The 19,486-nt window shown below is 41.5% G+C and overlaps 1 protein-coding gene across 1 annotated transcript; it reads right to left on the reverse strand.

Moving 5' to 3' along the window:
* Nucleotides 1-230: 230 nt before the first annotated feature.
* Nucleotides 231-19,187, reverse strand: LOC311039590 (tight junction protein 1-like; the record flags this gene model as incomplete). Its single annotated transcript, XM_084049530.1, has 23 exons — nt 231-387; nt 2,011-2,090; nt 2,982-3,737; nt 5,081-5,440; nt 5,825-5,925; nt 7,377-7,587; nt 7,712-7,794; nt 7,883-7,978; nt 9,065-9,261; nt 9,458-9,677; nt 9,819-9,927; nt 10,132-10,282; nt 10,666-10,765; nt 10,995-11,074; nt 11,875-11,977; nt 12,278-12,452; nt 13,246-13,364; nt 13,740-13,917; nt 15,616-15,716; nt 17,272-17,515; nt 17,630-17,732; nt 18,171-18,283; nt 19,155-19,187. The coding sequence occupies 23 exons, from the start codon at nt 19,185-19,187 to the stop codon at nt 231-233; spliced, it is 3,870 nt and encodes a 1,289-aa protein (XP_083905656.1).
* Nucleotides 19,188-19,486: the final 299 nt, after the last annotated feature.

Here is a 19,486-nt window from a genome sequence, read left to right on the forward strand (position 1 = left end):
ACAACAATATGCCGGTGACACTGTATATGTATACAAATACATTAAAGTGCAACAAAACGATTAATATCGTTAAACAAGTAAAGTAAAGTTTCAAGTAAACAAAATATCTTCACCAAAAAAATTGCAGATCTACAAGCTCGCAACGCGTGACGCGTTGTGAGCTTGTAGATCGGCTTTTTTCGCCGAATGCTCACACCGTTAGAACGCTAGAGTTAAACAGGAGCAACTGTTCACTGCTGGGGTTTGGTAGGGCTGTACATCCGCCGAGCGTAGAACGCCAACTGATCCTTGTAATATCGCACGTCCTCATCTTCTGAGTCCTCCACCGGTGGCGTTTCTGTAGAACTGCGGTGAGCGGCAAAGACAGGTTTTATATTAGGGGCTGATCTGGAAAGGGACATTACAACAAATGTTTTCGTATCTGGGGCACTCTACTGCCTAAATTAAATGTTGCAATATTACACAACTACTGCAAACAGTACAATTAATTTAAAATGTATTTTTTGCAATAGATTGAAACATTTAAGCAATATGTGTTTCAACATCGCAGAATTATAAAGTTAGCTAGATAAATGTGTTATAAAATATTTTCTGAAATGTGTATTAGCTATAATGCCAATAATTTGGCCTTATTATGATTATGATAAAGTAATCTTTATCATAATCATAAGGCCAAATTTCAAGTTTTCACAAGTTTACAGTATTACCATGATAATCTTTTTCACAATCATCTGGCCAACTTTCTAACTGCTTTGTGAAATATCATCTCACTTCTTAAAACTGTGTTACCAGCTCCCAAAGTTGGCCTATCCTACACCTTTTGTCACCTATGTGTAAATCTCATGTTTTATATTGTTCCCGTAACACTATCATTTCTATATTGTGCGACATACCGTTGCTGTCGGGCAGAAACCTCTTATCTCCATAGTTTCCTGAAAAGTAACAGTTTTGGACATATGAGGTTTCCACCCGACAGAGACGATATACTGTACTGTAGTTAGGGTATTTCAGGAATAGTTACACAATGCACATAATTGTTTTTGACAGTCTTGGGATGGTTAAAATGGGTACTAAAATTATTGCATCATATCATTTTAATCCCTCTGAAATTAATTGAAAACAGACACTTTAAATAAAATACTGGCTGGTAGTTTAGCTGTCTATGTGGGTACTCCAACAATAGTGGCTTTTACCTTTAAAGGTGGTTAAGTGATATTCTTTTCTTAAAACAAAACGTTTTGGGGAAAAACATTAAAGCTCTATTCTTATAGTAATTACTATAGTGTTTGTTCAGTAACAGAGGTCTCCGGTCACTCCATTTTCAGGTGGGTCACCAATTTCATCCAATCAGGAGAAAGAATCCATTCATCAGCTTCGATTTACAATTCCAATTTATTTGTTTCATCACTTATTAATTTCACTTATGTATCCTGTATGAGTTCTCTCTCCTCATTGGATACAATTGGCATCCCAACCTGAAAATGTATTTTCTGTTTTTCTAAAGAGAGACAGGGAGACGCCTGTTACTGAACAAACACTATAGCAATGATTGCAATAGGAATATAGAGCTATTTAACACTTCAATATAATTTACAGCACCTTTAATAGAGAATAGTTAACAAACGTGTCTGCCTTCACACAAGGCCTTTTTATCCTAATCTTTTGAAGTCCTAACATCTTAGATTAATCCTTCTATCTATCCTGCAGCCCGTTGCTGTAGGGCTGGACAATATCTCCATATAAAATCAATATTGTTATATGAGACTATCGCCTAGGATTTGGGGTATTGTAATATCATATCATGATACTGTATGGCATAAGTGTTGCCTTTTCTTTTATACTTTCAAAAAGAGCAAACATAGCTGATCTGTAAGCTCACAACAGTCACTTCAAGGTGTGTAGATCTGCAAATGTATTAAAAGAACTGTTTTGGCTTTTCTCATATTATTGTCACAATATGATATCGTCCCATTATCAATATATAGTATCATTGTGACAGGCCCTACAAACCTGTATGTAGGGCCAGGAGTAGCCACGTCTGTAGACGTCTCATCCTGGGGGGGCGGACCAGGAGCAGCCACGTCTGTAGGCTGAACAACACACACAATTATTTCACCTTCATATGAATGGACCAGGAGCGATAAAACTGTCTACTGTTGTTCTGTGGCCTCTCTCAGCCCTTTAGACATGTACCACAATAGACCATATTCACACGGTGGCCATATTGCCATTAAGTCAATGAAATGCCACCCCAGTTGCCACAGCAATGCCATGTCAAATTCCAAAATGGCCGCCGTGTGAATATGGACTATACCATACACTAGTGTTTCCAAAATAGTGGGTTGGGACCCAATTTGTTCGGTCACCCATTTTCATGGGTCGCGACATATATCTTACACTCATATTTTTCATATTTAGTTTTTAATTATTTATTATTTCAAATGATTTTCAAAACATTCCAAAGAAATTCAACATTTCTCAAAATAATTTCATAAAAATAAATACTTAAATAAATAAAACCAAAGACATTTCTTAAGAGTTGGGCCCCGCAAAGACATCAAATTTCTCTTTTGGGTCTTGACCTAAAATGTTTGGGAACCACTGCCGGACACTGCATCAACACACCAAGACAGTACGCGTATATTACTCCACTAGCAGCTTGCTGGACATTCCTCATTTACAGTAGTTCTGGCAGTAGCCTCTCAATGCCACTACAAACACATTCATGTAAATCTTTAACAGAATAATAAAAACAAATATTTTGTTTGTATTTTGCATAAATGCTCATTCCATCTTTTTTGAAAGAATGTAGTAGTTTAATCACTTTCAACCTGGCACCCCTATTTTGGGCATTTTCATTATAGGCACACAAAAAAGAAAAGTTAAAAAATAACAAATGCAACGCATTGTGAGCTTGTAGATTGGCTATTTTCACTATTCATCGTACGATGAAGTATAATGTGCTTAAGTGGTTAACTTACCATGTCCACAACGACAGGTGTATTGTTCTCAAACAGCTTCACTCTGCTCCGCACGGATTGGGGCTTCACTGCTGAATCTTCGTCGGACTCGGGAGAAGGGGGAGGAGCTATGCAGCCCGAGGCGAAAGCCGACCCACCTGGGGACGGTGGTGGTGACTCCAGTTCAGGAGAGGGTGTGGGAGGGTCAAAGTTCACCACAGGCTCAAGCATCCCTGACTCCAAGCCCCAGTTGGGAGACCCAGGGTGGTTCGGGGTCCCCACAGCAGAGTCACCGTTATGCTGCTTCAGGAGGTCAGGCGAGCGAGGTGAGTTGATAGGGAAGCCCTGTGGTTCTGCCCCATTAGGAGAGCGGGGGTTGCAGGCCGCAGGCAACAGGGACAGAGGTTTGCCATAACGCACAGGTCCTCTTTGACTGTGAAGTAGCTTGTCATCAGAGCCCATGGATGGGAGCCTGTCAAAGCGTGGCTGAGACCGTCTCAGCCACGCTGAGTACCTGCTGGGTCCATCCTCATAGGGGGCACTGTAGCCCACAGGTGGCTGGTGAACTGATAGGGAGCCAACAGGTTGCCTCGAGGTCTGCTGGTCATGGGAGGGCTGCTGCTCATTGTAGTGAAACACACGGTTGTCGTAGTCGGCACTGTTGTATCCGTATGGCAGATATGCCTGTTTGTCCTGGTTTCTCACAGGTGGCTTCACGTCCACGCGGTGCTTCACTTGCAAAGCTTTCTCCATGCTGTACAGATCTTTTCTGTAGTTCTGTGAACAGTAAGAATGGAAAACAAATAATTCATCATCAATTTAATCATGTTAAAGCAACATTTAGATACGGCGCCCGCTGACCTAGCGGTCCAGGCACATACCACATATAGGCTCTAATGCGCGACGCGGGTTTGTATCCCGATCCTGACGACCTTTGCTGCGTGTCACTCCCCGTCTCTCCCTCCCTGTTTCCTGTCTCTCTACACTATGTACTATCAATAAAGCCAGAAAAGGCCCAAAAATATCTAAAAACAGATTTAGAGCATTAAACTATGTTCTAAGTGGTGAAAGATAAAGAACAGTCAGGAATGGTTATTACCCAACAGATAACATTATAAATAGAGAAGATCAGTAGTGAGAGACCTATAATCTGATCACACAAACAACTTCAGGGGAGTTGTTATATATAACATTAAACAACCCACAACCAATTAATTAAACACACATCAAGTGCAATAAAAAAAGCAAACATTAGTTTTCAAAACCAGCTCTGAATGCCTGTTTTACTTAGTTTACCTTTCAAGTATGATGATTCATATAATGGTCTGATTAAACCAACATTTCTTTTTACATTTCTGAAAGGCCGCATTTCAAACATATAATGTGCAGCAGATCTAGAGACAAAACTTCCTATGGAAGAAGCTTGATTTGTGGGCATTCACACAGGACAACTACTACTACCAAAGACAATGCACTACTTAATGTATGTTTAGTTTTTCCATAGGAAGAATTGCTTGACAGTGAATCGAAACCCAAGGGTACAGTGTTCAGGTTGTCTCTGCAACCAACATTCAGTTTCCATCTAATACGACTACTCCAACTACCAGCATTACAATAGGCATTACATCAATTAACGCTACTGGCAGTACTAATGACATTGAAAGTGCTCTACTGTTCAGCTAGTAAAGAGAGTTACGTGAGGGCGCCAATGGCAGAGTGGTTAAGGTGCATACAGCATATCATATAGGCTCTGATGCCTTCACAGCGTGTCCCGGGTTCGATTCCAGAGCCCGGCGACAGATTTTCTGCATGTCCCTCCCCAGCACTCTCCCTTGTTTCCTGTCATTCTTTGCTGTGCTATCGTAATAAAGGCCTGAAAACAAAATCTTACCAAAAAAAGAGTTACAGCTAAAAGGCAATTTGTGTGGGATGTGGCAGCCTCATCTTGCTGTGAAGCATCACTAAGAGACATTCGTACTCAGACAATAGCTCTCTCCCCCTTATGCTGCAAACACACCACCATGGTTAACGTAGCTTCCACAAAAGCCGGCTTCATTAGTGAGACATGACAGTGAACATTGCAGTCAGAACTGGTCAGCTCTCCTGAATGTGGAAATTACCCGCTGCGAAGCACCCATCTTGAACACGGTGGGGTTGAGGCGATTGGCTCGGTCAGGCTGTACTGGGTGAAGGTATCCGGACGGGTAAGCACGAGTGTCCTGAAAGATGGTTGGGTCCTCCCGTACAGACCCTGAGGAGGGGGTGAGGGTGAGGGTTGAAACTGAGGCCAGGCTGACCTCGTCGGTTAGCGTCTCGTCCAGGTCCCGGTCAGACCAGGTTCCGGACTCCGAGTCGGTGTCTTGGTAGGAGGAGGTGTGGCGGCTGTCAGTGCTATACATGGAGTACTCGCTGCCTCGGGCAGACAGGTAGGACAGACTGTCATCATTGACATCCAGGTCACCCTGTGGAGCACCGTCAACCTGAGGAGGAAATACACATTTAACGCTGATCATCTATTTTAATGACCCGTATGAAAAATTACTATATTGGGTGCCTGGTGGTAGAGCCACCCGGACTGCGACCCGTTGTGACTGTGAGCTTGTAGATTGGCTATTTTCTGTGTGCGACATGCTTCCATAGAAGACATGCTGGCTTCTATGGAATCCAAATGGGTGAAATCAGTTGTGGTGACTAGGAACTTTAACCCATGGGTTTTACAGATACTAGCAAGGAGGTGATCGTAGCTAGATGGTGATCTGTGGTGTTACAGATACTAGCTAGATGGTGATCTGTGGTGTTACAGATACTAGCTAGATGGTGATTGTAGCAAATGGTGATCTGTGGTGGTACAGGTGGTGTCTCACCTTTCCAGCTGTCACCCACACCCGCTGTTTCTGTTGTTGCTGAATGGCTTCCTTCAGGGCGCCATACCAGCCATCATTCATACTATTCATGTAGATGGTTTCTACGAAGGAAGATTCATGGATTAAAGCAAAATCAAATCTCACGAAATGTTTGCAAGACCAAGTCCTAATGTGCGATTTGTGAAACAGTATGAAAGGAACCCCCCACACTAGCGTTGATTCCTAAACAATTAACACAATATGTAAAATTATGTTTTAGTAATATTGTTCCTGCTGTTCTACATACAGCCAACCAGGTGAAGAAATCACAGATTGAGGCTTTAAAACTTTGCTTTAACGGTATATGAAAGATTCTATGGAAGATGCTTCTGAACATATTCCTAGTTTTACCACTACAAATGCTCTATCTTAAGGGTGCCAGAGGTTTATTAAAAAAATGTACGTTGAGTGCCTGGATTTTTAACCATTTTTTAACCTTTTTCAAGTAGTCACAAAATATTTTCAGTGATCACCGTCCTCACGGTGATCCCCTCATTACACACATAGAGGTCTCGTACAATCGGGGGGAAAAAATTAAAAACATTCGGTAATCCGTTCCATAGTTGCAGCCAGTTGAAAATAGTCAAAAACACATTGTAAAAAAAAGTACACAGGAGCAGAGATACAGGCTTTTGAAGTCATAAGTTAACCAGGAAGTGGATTCAAGTCTAAATCTTCGAAAAATTATATCTCCTGGTGCTGTGACAAAAAAAAAAAAAAAAATAATAATTGAAAAAATAAAAAAATAAAAAAACTTTTCTTTTTTTTTCTTCAAAAACGTATATACGGTTTTGGCACTCCATGGTTGTATGCAATGTGTTTAAATAATAACCGAAAATAGCTCTACAAGCTGTCAATGCGTCGCTATTTTTACTGCTCAACATGCTTCCATAGAAGACATGCTGGCTTCTATGGAATCCAAATGACTGAAATCAGTCGTGACGACCAGGGGGTCCCCAGTGAAATTAGTTAATATAGCGTCACAATCATTTTAACCACTTCGCTTTGGCTATTAAAAAATAGCAGATTTTTTTGAAAAATCTTGGAAATGTGTGCATATCTTTGAATATATATTTATTTTTAAGCAAATATTTTTCCCTGGAACAAAACATTTTCAGACGGGGGTTCGCGGCCAAATGTATATCAATTTAGGGGTCCTTGGCATGAAAAAGGTTGAAAACCACTGGTCTACAGTATATCACCGTGGCAATACATGCATGTCAAGGCTTGTCGTGATGTACAGTAAGATTTAGCTTCTCATACCCAGCACATTCACAGAGCTAGACCAGTGGTGCTTATTAAATGAACAAACACGTATATGCCACACCACGTGTGATGATGACAGTGAAACAGTTAACACTCTCTGTGTCTAATTATTGACAACATAACACCGCTGGTCATATTAGTGTCTACAACTCTGCCCGGGACATTGTTTATTTCTCCAGATTATTCCACACGATTTACACATTTTCCCGTTTATTCTTCAAACAAGCGAATAAGGAACGACACTCACCGTTGAACAGGTGGTGCATGTTCCTTTTCAATTCAATGGCTCTCTGGTACAGCTTCTTAGAACTATACCTGGATTCAGGACACAATCGGGTCCTCATTCTCACCACACCCTGCAGGTTGTCAGGGTTGAGGAACACCACGATCGGGTGCCACTGAGTGTAGCTCAGCCTGCCCGCAGCGTTGGGGGATATGTCCAACACTGCATGTTTGCCCTGCAGGAGGGAACAAAATGGAGGTTAAAACCTTTATGCTAGCCATGACCACAATCTGATAACGAGCCAAATAGAACTATTGATTTAATTTGAGAATGTTCTAAATAGAGAAGAAAAGCCATACTCTCTCAACGATCTCAGTGATGGTCTGAAGACGGATAATTCCTGAGCTGCGCTGATCAGTTGCTGCATCTCTAGGTTCAGTTTCTGGAAAATATGGGAAAAGATGCTTATTATATTTGTTGCTGACAGAGTCATCTGTAATGGGATCTGAGTTGAAATTACACTGACGTACTGGCTAGCTGAAAAATATCCGGGTTTTCTCTGGCGAGTTTTTCTCGAGCCACGTCGGCGATGGGCCCAAATATCACGACGGGCCTCAAGAAACCAGCTGCCATAAACATAACAAAGACACAACCACATTAACCACATCAAACGAACCGGCCATAACAGCATCACTATTGATTCATCTCATCTCATCTCACTACTAGAACAGGAGAGCCCTAGGCAAAGTAAGGCAAGGCAGTTTTACGTGTATAGTATTTCAACAACAAGGCAATTCAATGTGCTTGCCAGGCGTTTGCGTTGTTGTTCCCACATGCCCCCATTCACACCATCAACAGGGCTACATTGGAAAGTGAGCAGCTTCAGCTTTGGCTGGGTTCACAGCAGCTGATCACATCATACGAGAACCGTTTTTTAAGGTGGCGAAACAATAGCTGACTACTTGGTGTGGAAGATATTCTACTGACGGCTACAAGCCAAGTCTCTACAGAGGGTGGTAGAAACAGCACAGCACGTCACCAAGACAAAGCTGCCAGCCAGGGACGTTTATACCCAGACAGTAGCAGACTGAAGATTATTTTGTGGGTGATAAGGAGGGAATAACTGACAACATTGGAAATGCTTTAGTTGCCTGTAAATGATTCATTCATACATGTTCGTAATAAGTTTGTTTTGATAATGAAATCACATTCTGCAATAATAATACATTCTCTTTCTCGCTTTTCAGAAATAAAACTGCATGCTGCCGCCTACATGTATACAATATACATGATCAATATAGATTTCACTCAAAGGTGATGGGGACAGCTGGAAGGAGGGCCAGCAGTGCTTTCAGGCAAGGAGGGTCTTGAAGATACAGAATATACATGGATTTGGGTTTAAACAATATATGAAAAAGTTCTGTTCATTTTGCCATTATCAATATCTTTGAATATGCTCCTCATAATACAGTGCAACATAGTCACAAATATTACACTATTTATTGGATATTCTAAAGTATTTAAGTGAAATAATGTTTTTCTAGGACCTTTAATAACTTCTACCTCTAGCAAACACACATCAGGGAAATTTCATCCAATCCAAAGTTGCCATTTTCATGCATCAAGCTTTTTTTTAGAACAGTACATAATGATAATGTGCACCGCAAATGCCAGGATGCAAACAGATGAGAAGATGTAGTCACATGTCTCACCTTCGCTTAGCACCATCCTTTCATAGGCTGGGAACTTTGTCTGAAACGGTTGAGCAGAGAGGTCCTCTCTGCTCTTCCTGAGGTTCCTAGTGGAGCTGCGCAGGCTCTGTAACGTCCAGAAGGCAGTCTTGTTGCCCCCTGCTTGTTGCTCCCCACGCTTGGGGCATTTGTCCTGCACAAGGGAGAGCTGCACAGCTCTGAGAGTGAGAGAGTGAGAATGAGGGAGAGAGAGAGAGAGAGAGAGAGAGAGAGAGAGAGAGAGAGAGAGAGAGATGTAAGCACATGCAGTTAAACAGATACCAGAGCACAACAAACCACAGTGGAATGCACTTTTAATTTGAGGCATTTAAGGCCAACACACAGAACGCTATGAGGACCATAGTGTGTTGGCACCTGTTCTGGTTGGGGATGATGCCTCTCTCTATTTCATTTTGGTTTGTATCAAGTCGTATGGCCAGCCAGGAGCCCAGCGTGCCACTGTAGAGGGAATCCACCACACGGAACAAGTCCCCCTTGCTGAAGCTCAAACAGTGTTGAGACTCCTTCTTGTATTCAAAGTGTGTCCGGATGTAGAAGGAGTCGGCTGCATTGGATTTCAAAATCTCCCGGTACACTGGACAGGTTAAAGGAACCGGGTCAGAAACACTACAGACCAACCACCAAGTCAGCACCAATATATATATATATTTAATAAGACAAATATTCCTCAACTCAATGGTTGTAATCTAACTTAATCTAATCCACATTTATTTACCATCTTCCGTTTTCTGGGCGAGAATTGTGACCTCTCCCCCCACAGGGAGACCCATGAGGAACAGTACGGCTTCTTCTCTGATTATGTTCTCAAACTCAAAGTTATTTACCTGCAATGAAAAGACCAGATATTATTGCTGTTATATCAGTCGTTTGTTTATATGATTGGCATTGCAGCAGTATACAGTAGAAGCCAACCTGGGATTTCTGAAAACTGCTGTCAGAGGATACACTTACAGTTGTGCCAGCCATTTTGAAGACTACAATGTGAAAGTGTGTCAGTCAGTAGGCTGATATTTTGAAACATAACTGACCCTGAGAATATGGTCCCCTTCTTCTAGACCTCCTATAGCGGCTGGGCTGTCCGTCACCACACTACCTACGAAGAGGCCAACGTCGTTCCCTCCAGCCAGTGTCAGACCAAGGGTCTCTTCCCTGGTAAACTTCACCAGCTTTATATTTGACCTGAGAACAGAGGAAAACATATCAGGCCCTCATTCATGAATTTAACATTACCTAATTTATCAACATTTATCAATGCTGTTTTATTTAAAAATGTTTTGCTAGTGATTCACATCCTGCTTTTAACAGGACTGAAGGTTGGTTGTGCAACAAAGCATGTCAAAACTGTCAACTAGGGCTGAGGAACAACACTATACTAGGGCTGAGGAACAACACTATGTGCACCACAGGTTCAATACCCTTCACAGTGTTTTTCTGGTTTCATAAAGCCAGTTTCAGAGAAAATGCAAGAAGGTAGTATTGTAAGGTTTACAGTGTGAAATCTGACACTTGTAACTTGTAAAACCGCTGATTTGAGCAAACAAGAATTAAAGAGAGGGACTAACCGATCGATACAGCCATCCTGGGCAGCACTGGGCATGGGGGCATCAGTTGGACTGGCTAGCAGATCTACAACATGCTTTCTGGGCTGGACGTACACAGGCTCTGAACCAACAAATACAATAAAAATCCTTATCACTACAGTTCAAGTGGCCTTACCCACGATAAAAAAAGACTGTAATTTCCCCCCACTACAGTACATAATGTATATGCATTCGTGCAAAAAAATATGCAGTGTTCTCAGACACATTGGTATGTGCATGCAAACACTCACACTCACACACACACACACACACACACACACACACACACACACACAGTGTGTGGTCCTGACCAGGGACTGGGAGCAGAGGAAGTGGTTTCTCCTCTCCGGCGGCTGACACCAGAGGTTTGGGAAGGCTTTCTTCATCACTTCTGTGGCGGGAGACAAAAATAGCTCTTTACTGTAAGTTGTTTTATCGTTAATAAAAAATAAGTTGCACTGGAACATACTGCATCGACTAATCTCTCAAGGCAGATTCTACTAACAGCAGAATCTGTCAGCACCACTGCCTTAATGTTGTAAATGTTGTTGTTAGTAGTAATAAACACAGAAGCACCCGGGAGAAATTGGACTAAAAAAGGGAAGGAGTCCAAACCTGAGTTCCTGTTTTACACAAAACAAGGAGGCTGTGCCTCCAGAGGCAAAAACAAAGGAGTAATAAGTAACTTATTACTTCTCATCCTGAGTAACTTGCCCAACACTGCATGGGACAAAGTTGTACTTGCTTGCATATTGTCGCTGTCGGGTAGAAACCTTGCATGTCCAAAACCGTTCCTTTTTTATTATTATTCACAACAACAATGTCCAAGTTGTTGACATTGTTAACCTAACCCTAACCCTATTTTCACTACCTTTTGCGACACCCTCGTATGATGAAATTCGTCATTCATTTACAACAAGACATAACAAGTTGAAGTATGTAGATACAAGGTTTCTGACTGACAGCAACGATATGCAATTGCTCTCCGGGAAATATTTGTATTCATTCATTTCTTTTTACCATTCTGAATGTTCAATTCTCCAGCATTTGCTGTAAACCGACAATTGCCAGCCTAACTTTCCACAGGTTAAAGTAATACTGTGGCTACATGGTGTGTGTGTGTGTGTGTGTGTGTGTGTGTGTGTGTATGTGTGTGTGTGTGTGTGTGTGTGTGTGTGTGTGTGTCTTTACCTGTCATTGTTGAACTGTGAAGGGGTGTGTTTGGACTGGTCTGACATCTCTGGGGAATGGGATTGGGAGCTTGGCTCTCTGCCATGACATTCGTTGGAATGGTCTGACACCAGAGAATGTACTTGTTCTGAAATGTCTAAATACAGACGGCAGTCTGTCAGTAACCTCAAACTGAAACATCTGAACACCAACCTTGATCACCTAATAGGGTTTAATTGGTTAACGACATCGGGCAATTTGGAGATCGCCCATTGAAACAATTGAAATGAAAACAGTTTCCTGTGTATTCCATTCAGGGAGAAAAAACCCAAACAAGATACAATTTCTTGCCTTCCTAATCTGGTTTATGTTCAGAGCTAATAGACAGACAGACAGACAGACAGAGACTAACTGACTAGCTTACTGGTTCCGAGGGTGGTCGTTGGCTGCCCTAAGCCAGTATTGGTGGCAGCAGATCCAGTAGCTGTGTTGGGAGTTGCTGTAGCCTTAACACCAAACAGGCTGCCTGTTGTTACCACTCCACCAAAAGGGTCAGACGGACCTTTCCTACCAGCCTGGTAGTCCTCTAGACGTAACTCCTAGTGAGAGAGACGGGTGGACAGACAGACAGACAGACAGAGAGAGAGAGAGAGAGAGAGAGAGAGAGAGAGACAGAGACACACACACACACACACACACACACACACACACACACACACACACACACACACACACACACACACACACACACACAGAAATAGAAAAAGAGAGATGGGCAGAGAGACCAGCTACATGAGACAATACATACATAGGACCACAATGGAAACAAGTCCCCAGGATCTTTTATGTTATCCTTTTAGCCTTAATGTCTGTCTGTACCTCGTGCTGTTTACATTTCGGACTAATTAATTCAATCAATCAATCAATCAATCAATCAATCAATCAATCAAAAAGCTAGTGCCTAGTGTGTAGTATGTATGTGTTGTGTAGTGTGCATGTGTACTGTATATAGTTGTGTGTGTGTGTGTGTGTGTGTGTGTGTGTGTGTGTGTGTGTGTGTGTGTGTGTGTGTGTGTGTGTGTGTGTTTTTGTGTACCTCTAGTGATTTGTTCTCATATTCCTTCATTGCAGTGATACACTGGACTTTGGTGGGTGTTGGGTCACTTCCTGATGGTGGCTGGGGGGTGGGGGGGTATTGTTAATTTACCGTTGTTGTCGGGTGGAGACCTTGTCCAAAACTGTTACTTTTCAGTAAATGGAAAAAATAACCTGTGTTCCATTGGATCTGATGTAGTGATTATCTAGTCGCAAGCTCTTGTTAATACTTTTCCTTGGTTCAATAATATAAACCCCGCACACACTTTTTCACAGGTGAATGTTGGAGAAACTTACGTTGAATTTGAGGGTGGTGCCGGGCTGTTGGGTGGAGGAGACCCCAGAGCCAGTCGCTCCACCAAATGAGTTGGGTGGTGGTGTTTGTGTATCGCCACTGCTGGTACTGGCACCAACATCTGGAAATACACAAATATACACAATATTACACTACTGGTATTAGTGAAATGCTGAGATATCGATTATCTTCTTTTTCAATTAATTGAATAATCAATGTGGAAAAAATGTCAAGTGATTTTTCTTAATCTTCCAAATGTATTAGACTGATTACCTACTTAAGCCCTATTTTATACCAAAAAAATAGCAGATCCAGAAGCTATCAGCGCGTCATACTATTTTCGGTATTTTGGAAAAGACATTATTTAATTAAAAATGGTAATTTTTCATCATTAATTAGTTCAACTAACTGTGGCACCCTGTCAAATGTCCGTCTTTTTTTGGGGGGTCGCCAGTCAAAAAGGTTGAGAACCACTGCTTTAGAGGTTGATCCTAACCTTGTGTTTGAGAGGCTCTGGTTGAAGGAATGTCGTACACAATGTCGTCCTCCGAGATGTCAGGGATGTTCACTAACGTGTCGTTTCTCTGGACCAACATCTCTAAATTGCCCTTTGACTTGGCAACCATCTCCTTCACTTCATCCAAGGTGTGGTTCTCCAACTTTCTGTCATTCATCTGAAAAGAAGGAAAGCTCATTTCTCATGTTTTATTTGTATTTTTTATATAAATTACATGTATGTAAATGTACTGTAATAATGTATTATTTCTTATTTTCTGTTTACATGTGCACTAATGCATGCTGCATTAATTTGTGAGCTTGCAGATCTGCTACTTTTGCTTAATGTCAGCCCCAGAATAGGACGCAAGGGTTCATGTGGTTAAAATACATGACATGCGGATACATAGATTGGTTTAACAGGAACAGGGACACTTTTTCGATGAATTGAGTACAAAGTACCCCAATGGAAAAAAAAACCATAGTGCTTGTCTCCCCCCTTCTCCACTCCCTCCATTGGCTCCCAGTTACTGCCCGCACAGACTACAAAACACTTAGGTTGGCCTACAAAGCAACCAAAGGTATGGCATCCCCATATCGTCAAAGCCTGATCAAACCCTACAACCCCTCCCGCTCTCTCAGGTCAGCTAACACAGGGAAGCTGTCAGAACCTTCACTAAAACACCCGGGACAACGCTCCACACGTCCCAGACTCTTCTCCCTTCTGGCTCCCAAACTATGGAATGAACTCCTCACTGCAATTAGAACTGCAGACTCACTCCCTATCTTCTGCCGTAATCTGAAGACTCACCTCTTCAGACTGCACCTCAGCCCGTAGCACTTGCCCTAGCCTTGACGACCTTGCAGGCTTATGCAAAGGCTAAAATGTAACTTACTGTAGATAGCATGTTATGTAGACAGATGCCAGGTCATTTTTGACCTGGCATCTGTCTACATAACATGCTATCTTTCAATGTACAGGCTGATGATAGGTTCTTGGTTTACGTAGTATGTATTAGTTTATTATTAGATTATTGGGTTACTTATGTATTACTTTATTATTAAATTACTATTTCTATGCAGTTGATGTATTATCTTGTGTTGCCCTTGCTTACTGTAAATTGCTCTGGATTAAGAGCGTCTGCTAATTGCCTAAATTGTAAATTGATTGTAAATTGTAAATCGCTTTCTTGGGTTTAAAGTCCTCTTAACAGACCTTGTATTGAACTGCACTTCCCTGTGCATATCTTTGCAAACTGTTAATTAAGTATTCAATCAATTAATCACTTAAGACAATTGTAAAATGTGACCCGTCTCATTTATTTTACATATATTGCTGTAAACCTTCTCTAGATCAAGTTGCAAATGAAGTTTTGAAATTCCCTAAATGCTTCCACGCTTGACAAATCTTGGAAAGCACATTTCTGAGCAAAAAGAATGAACTTCGGTTCGGCGATATGACTTCAAATCAATCAAGTTTTACCTCCAATTCAGCTACAATCATTATATTCTCAATTTATTTTTAGCTGTCCCAATTTTTTCTAAATAAATGGTTCAGTTACAAAACAAATGGTGCAATACTAGTGCATAGTAATTGGCCTTTGACGTTTACACTGCCAGATGTTTGATATGGTAAAGCAGGGGTGGCAGTAGCTCAGGAGGTAGAGCGGTTCCAAGTTCGATGCCAGGTCCCCCCCCCCCGAGTTAGTGTCCAAGCTAGTGTCCAAGGTCAGTGCCTTGCATGGTTTCCTCCGCCGTCGGTGTGAATGTAATGCGTATAGTATAGCGCTTTGGATAAAAGCGCTATACAGAATTACCATTTAATAACTACCAAATTGTTCTCCATCAGATGAGTACAATGCATCCTTCATGCTCACCATTAGCACTATGTCTCCTTCCTGCAAGGTGCCTCTCGCTGCCAGGCCCTCATGGTGAATCTCCTTCACGAATATGTGACTGCAAAGTTTCAGGCCAAATGCTATTTACAAAGTGAACAACAGTAACAAATATGTTAATAGAGAAGTGGCAGCTTTCAGCCGCTGCCTGCACAGGGATTCCTACAATGAATGAATTGATTGGATATTTAAAAATTAGATTTCAAGTTGAAAATGTTCATTCAGAACTGGCCACAAGTCTTCAGGACAGTAAACAACAAATAGCTACATGCTGGCAGTCACTAGCAGGCAACCAGGTTCTGTTCTATTGTTTCAGTGGCTCATAGTGCAGGATTGACGTTTTGTGTCATCTTGCCTCGTATCTATACTTCTGAGTGATGATATCTGTTATTCAGTCCCAGTTATGTAGTAAACTACATATTTTTGAAGAGTGAACAATTTAACTTTTTTTGTGCCAGGGAACCCCATAAGAGAAGATATCAACATTTGATTGAAATCTTCCTCATTTTGCTGGGACCCCCTCAATGACCCCTGGGGGGCCCCAGATCCCACTTTGAGAACCAGTGGACTAGGGAGTAGATTTCTGTTGCGGTGTATTGGTTTGAAGGCCTGGGTGGGGGCAGTTAACCACCAATTGTCCAGTTCACTTCTCTCCACATCTGTGCTCCTTTCACATCCTATTCAAAACACTGATGATGACCTACAATGACATGGCAGCCCCCTACCTTAAGGATATGATCCACCCCTAGATGCACACACTTGAATCGTCAAACACAGGACCCCCGTCCCTCCTTTCCCTATGACACCCTGGCCACCACTCCAAGGGAAGCTTCTCCCTCTCGGCTCTCAAGCGGTGGAATGACTTGGACCTGACCTCTGACTGAAATTTTGATTAGACACTTGCCCTCTGTCGCTCATTTATCCCGCTTGTGAATGTTCTTACTACATGTGCAGTTGAAATGAACTGCATACCTGCAATGGATTAGGACATTGTAGACTACAATTACTGTAGACTACACACCACGTGTGAAAACACTTGATAAATCACCTCTAATGTTTCTTAAATCAACACCGTTACATGTATGGCAGCAATAGGTCCTTTGCATAACTGTAGTCCCAGTTTTCAGAATGTGGCATACCCGTTTCCTGTTCCAGTTAATTTTCACCTAGCTTTGTTTGATTGGCTCAGCAGCGGGTTTGAACCGGAAACACATGAAGGTGTAATGTGTTTCCATTTAGAAATATAAATATTGTCAGTAGTTTGTAGAATAAAACAAAAATGACTTATAACACATACATCTCATTAAATTAACATGTCCAATACAGTTCACACCTGGTCTGACCCTATACTTTTTACTGTACTGCTGTACTGTTTCAAACTGCTAATTAGGTATTCAATCAATCAATCAAAATACTCAAGCTATTATTATAATTATTCAAACTTTTTCTTTTATACTTTTTATAGATACCTATGATCAACTACAGATGCAGGGCAAGCGTATTATCAAGACATTCATAGAGGATATTTAAAGGTTAAAGGAGAGGCAACAAAGAGATTATTTAGATCAAATATTGCCCTGTCTCTGCTGTGTTACTGTATGTTATGAAGGAATACAGTTTCAGTTTAGTGAGGCTCACCATCACCTATATTCTTGGACCTGACCAGAGTGACATTGTCAGCACGGCGGGGTACGTTGTGATAGCCTCTGCACTCGCTGTCCCTCCGCCCGCCACTAGGTCTGCCCACAGCCTCCTCCACACCACTGTGGGCCATGCTCGGTTCGGTCCTCATCTCCTCATAGATAGGTTCAAGATGGTGTCTGGGCTCCCTCTCCCTCCGATATACCATGGGGCGGGGAACCCTTCTCTTCCGTTTTAGTATCTGAGTGAGGGCAAAGAAACTTCAGCTGTACATCAACGCTCTAGGCAGTCACAAATAGGACGTTTCTAGATGACATATATAGGTTTACATGCTGTCATGACTGGTGATACTTACGATGTTGGCATTTCCAACACAATTCCTAAGAAGCTGGATAGCAAAATCAGTGTTCACATTCTCCACGGAGAAGCCATTTATCATGACTACTATGTCATTCAGTCTGGAGGTGACACAGAGCACATTTACAACCATTATTGACTTGATTGAAAACAATCTTTATCTTGTGCATCTCATTCTATTTTCAGTTTAAGGTCATAGAGCATGAACATGCATGATTCTGAATCAGTTATGAAGAATCTAATGAGAAAGGTGCTCATCTTGCTTTCAAATGCATTCAAGTGGTTTGAAAATATACAAACATTAGCAATAAAGCTAAAATATATTTTGTAACTTTTGTAACTTATAATAATACAGTATACAGCGTTTATAGAATAAAAAAGGTACACACATACAGTGTGTGTGTGTGTGTGTGTGTGTGTGTGTGTGTGTGTATATATATACACACACACACACACACACACACACACACACACACACACACACACACACGTGTATATACATATACGTATATATATATGTATATTGAAGCATCTCTTACTCTATCAGGCCTACTGCAGGGCCTATTACATCCGAGATGAAAATGAATGTGTCAGTAGAAGGAGGAGCTGCTTTCAGTTCTTTGATGCCCACCCCGAAGCCAATGCCCGGAGCCTGCACACACACAAACAGTATTCCTTCTTACAGGTGACCATCTATTCTCCTTCAATATACAGGAGATAGTGAACATTAGGATAGTATTTTAGCATTATGTGTGAAACATTAGGAAAACAGATATTAAATTAAACAAATGCACTTGAGACAAAAATAGCCAATCTACAAGATGCAATGCATTTTGAGCTTTTCTTCTTAATAGCCAAAATATAAAATAGGCCTCATTTTGCTGGGGACCCCCTGGAACCCTCTCAAGGAGCCCTGGAAGTCCCCAGACCCCACTTTGAGAACAACTGCAATAAAATACATGCATAGGATGAGACAGCATGTGTCAATTATCTGTCAAAATACATCCTACTGTACTTCATTTCATGGGGATGCCCATCGAGTGGCCAACTTTGGGTTTTGGTCTGTCTTTATTGTGAACAAACTCTGTGCATAACTGTAGTCCCGGGTTTCCAAAGGGGGCATACTGGTTTCCTGTTCCAGTTCATTTTGCCATAGCTTCCTTTGATTGAATTGGTTAGCAGATTTGAATTGGCAACACATACGTATGGAGGTGTCATACTCTATATACGTTGCACACATGCTACAGATGGTAGGCATGGGAGACATGGTCACAAATGCATGTTATGTACACATGGTACATAGTACACATGGAAAGTGCAGTAAATAGACATGGTACACATGATATGTACGTACGAGGTATACATAGTTGACAATTGACATGCCATGTATGTACAGATGGTAGACATGGTACCTATGGTACATATGCTAGACATAGTACAGAGTATATAGTAACGACAAGAACAGAGAAATGGAGCAATACTGTAAATGTCAGCCATTAAAGCGTGCTGGAAGAGACACCTACTCTTCGTAGTGTGACCCGGATTGTGTCCTCCATGTCCTTTCACTCTGGAAGACAGAATAGAGAAATACATTATATTGATGATCTGAGAGAACGTGTTACATTCATTCGGTGAATAATATGGTACATTCATCTGCTGAAGAACACTTTACATTCATCTGGTGGTGAACTTCAACATTAACTACTTTAATGTCATCACAGGTTTACAGGTGTAAAAAAGTGGGTGGAATTATTTTGTGTGCGTACAAGTTTCGTACAACAAATGACATGCTATCGCCTGTACATTACACTGTCATCGTCAAGAATCAGTTTTATTGTCAAATCACAGGTTCACA

The sequence above is a fragment of the Gymnoscopelus microlampas genome, assembly GCF_963454915.1.
Source record: "Gymnoscopelus microlampas genome assembly, chromosome: 23".
Lineage (NCBI taxonomy): Eukaryota > Metazoa > Chordata > Actinopteri > Myctophiformes > Myctophidae > Gymnoscopelus > Gymnoscopelus microlampas.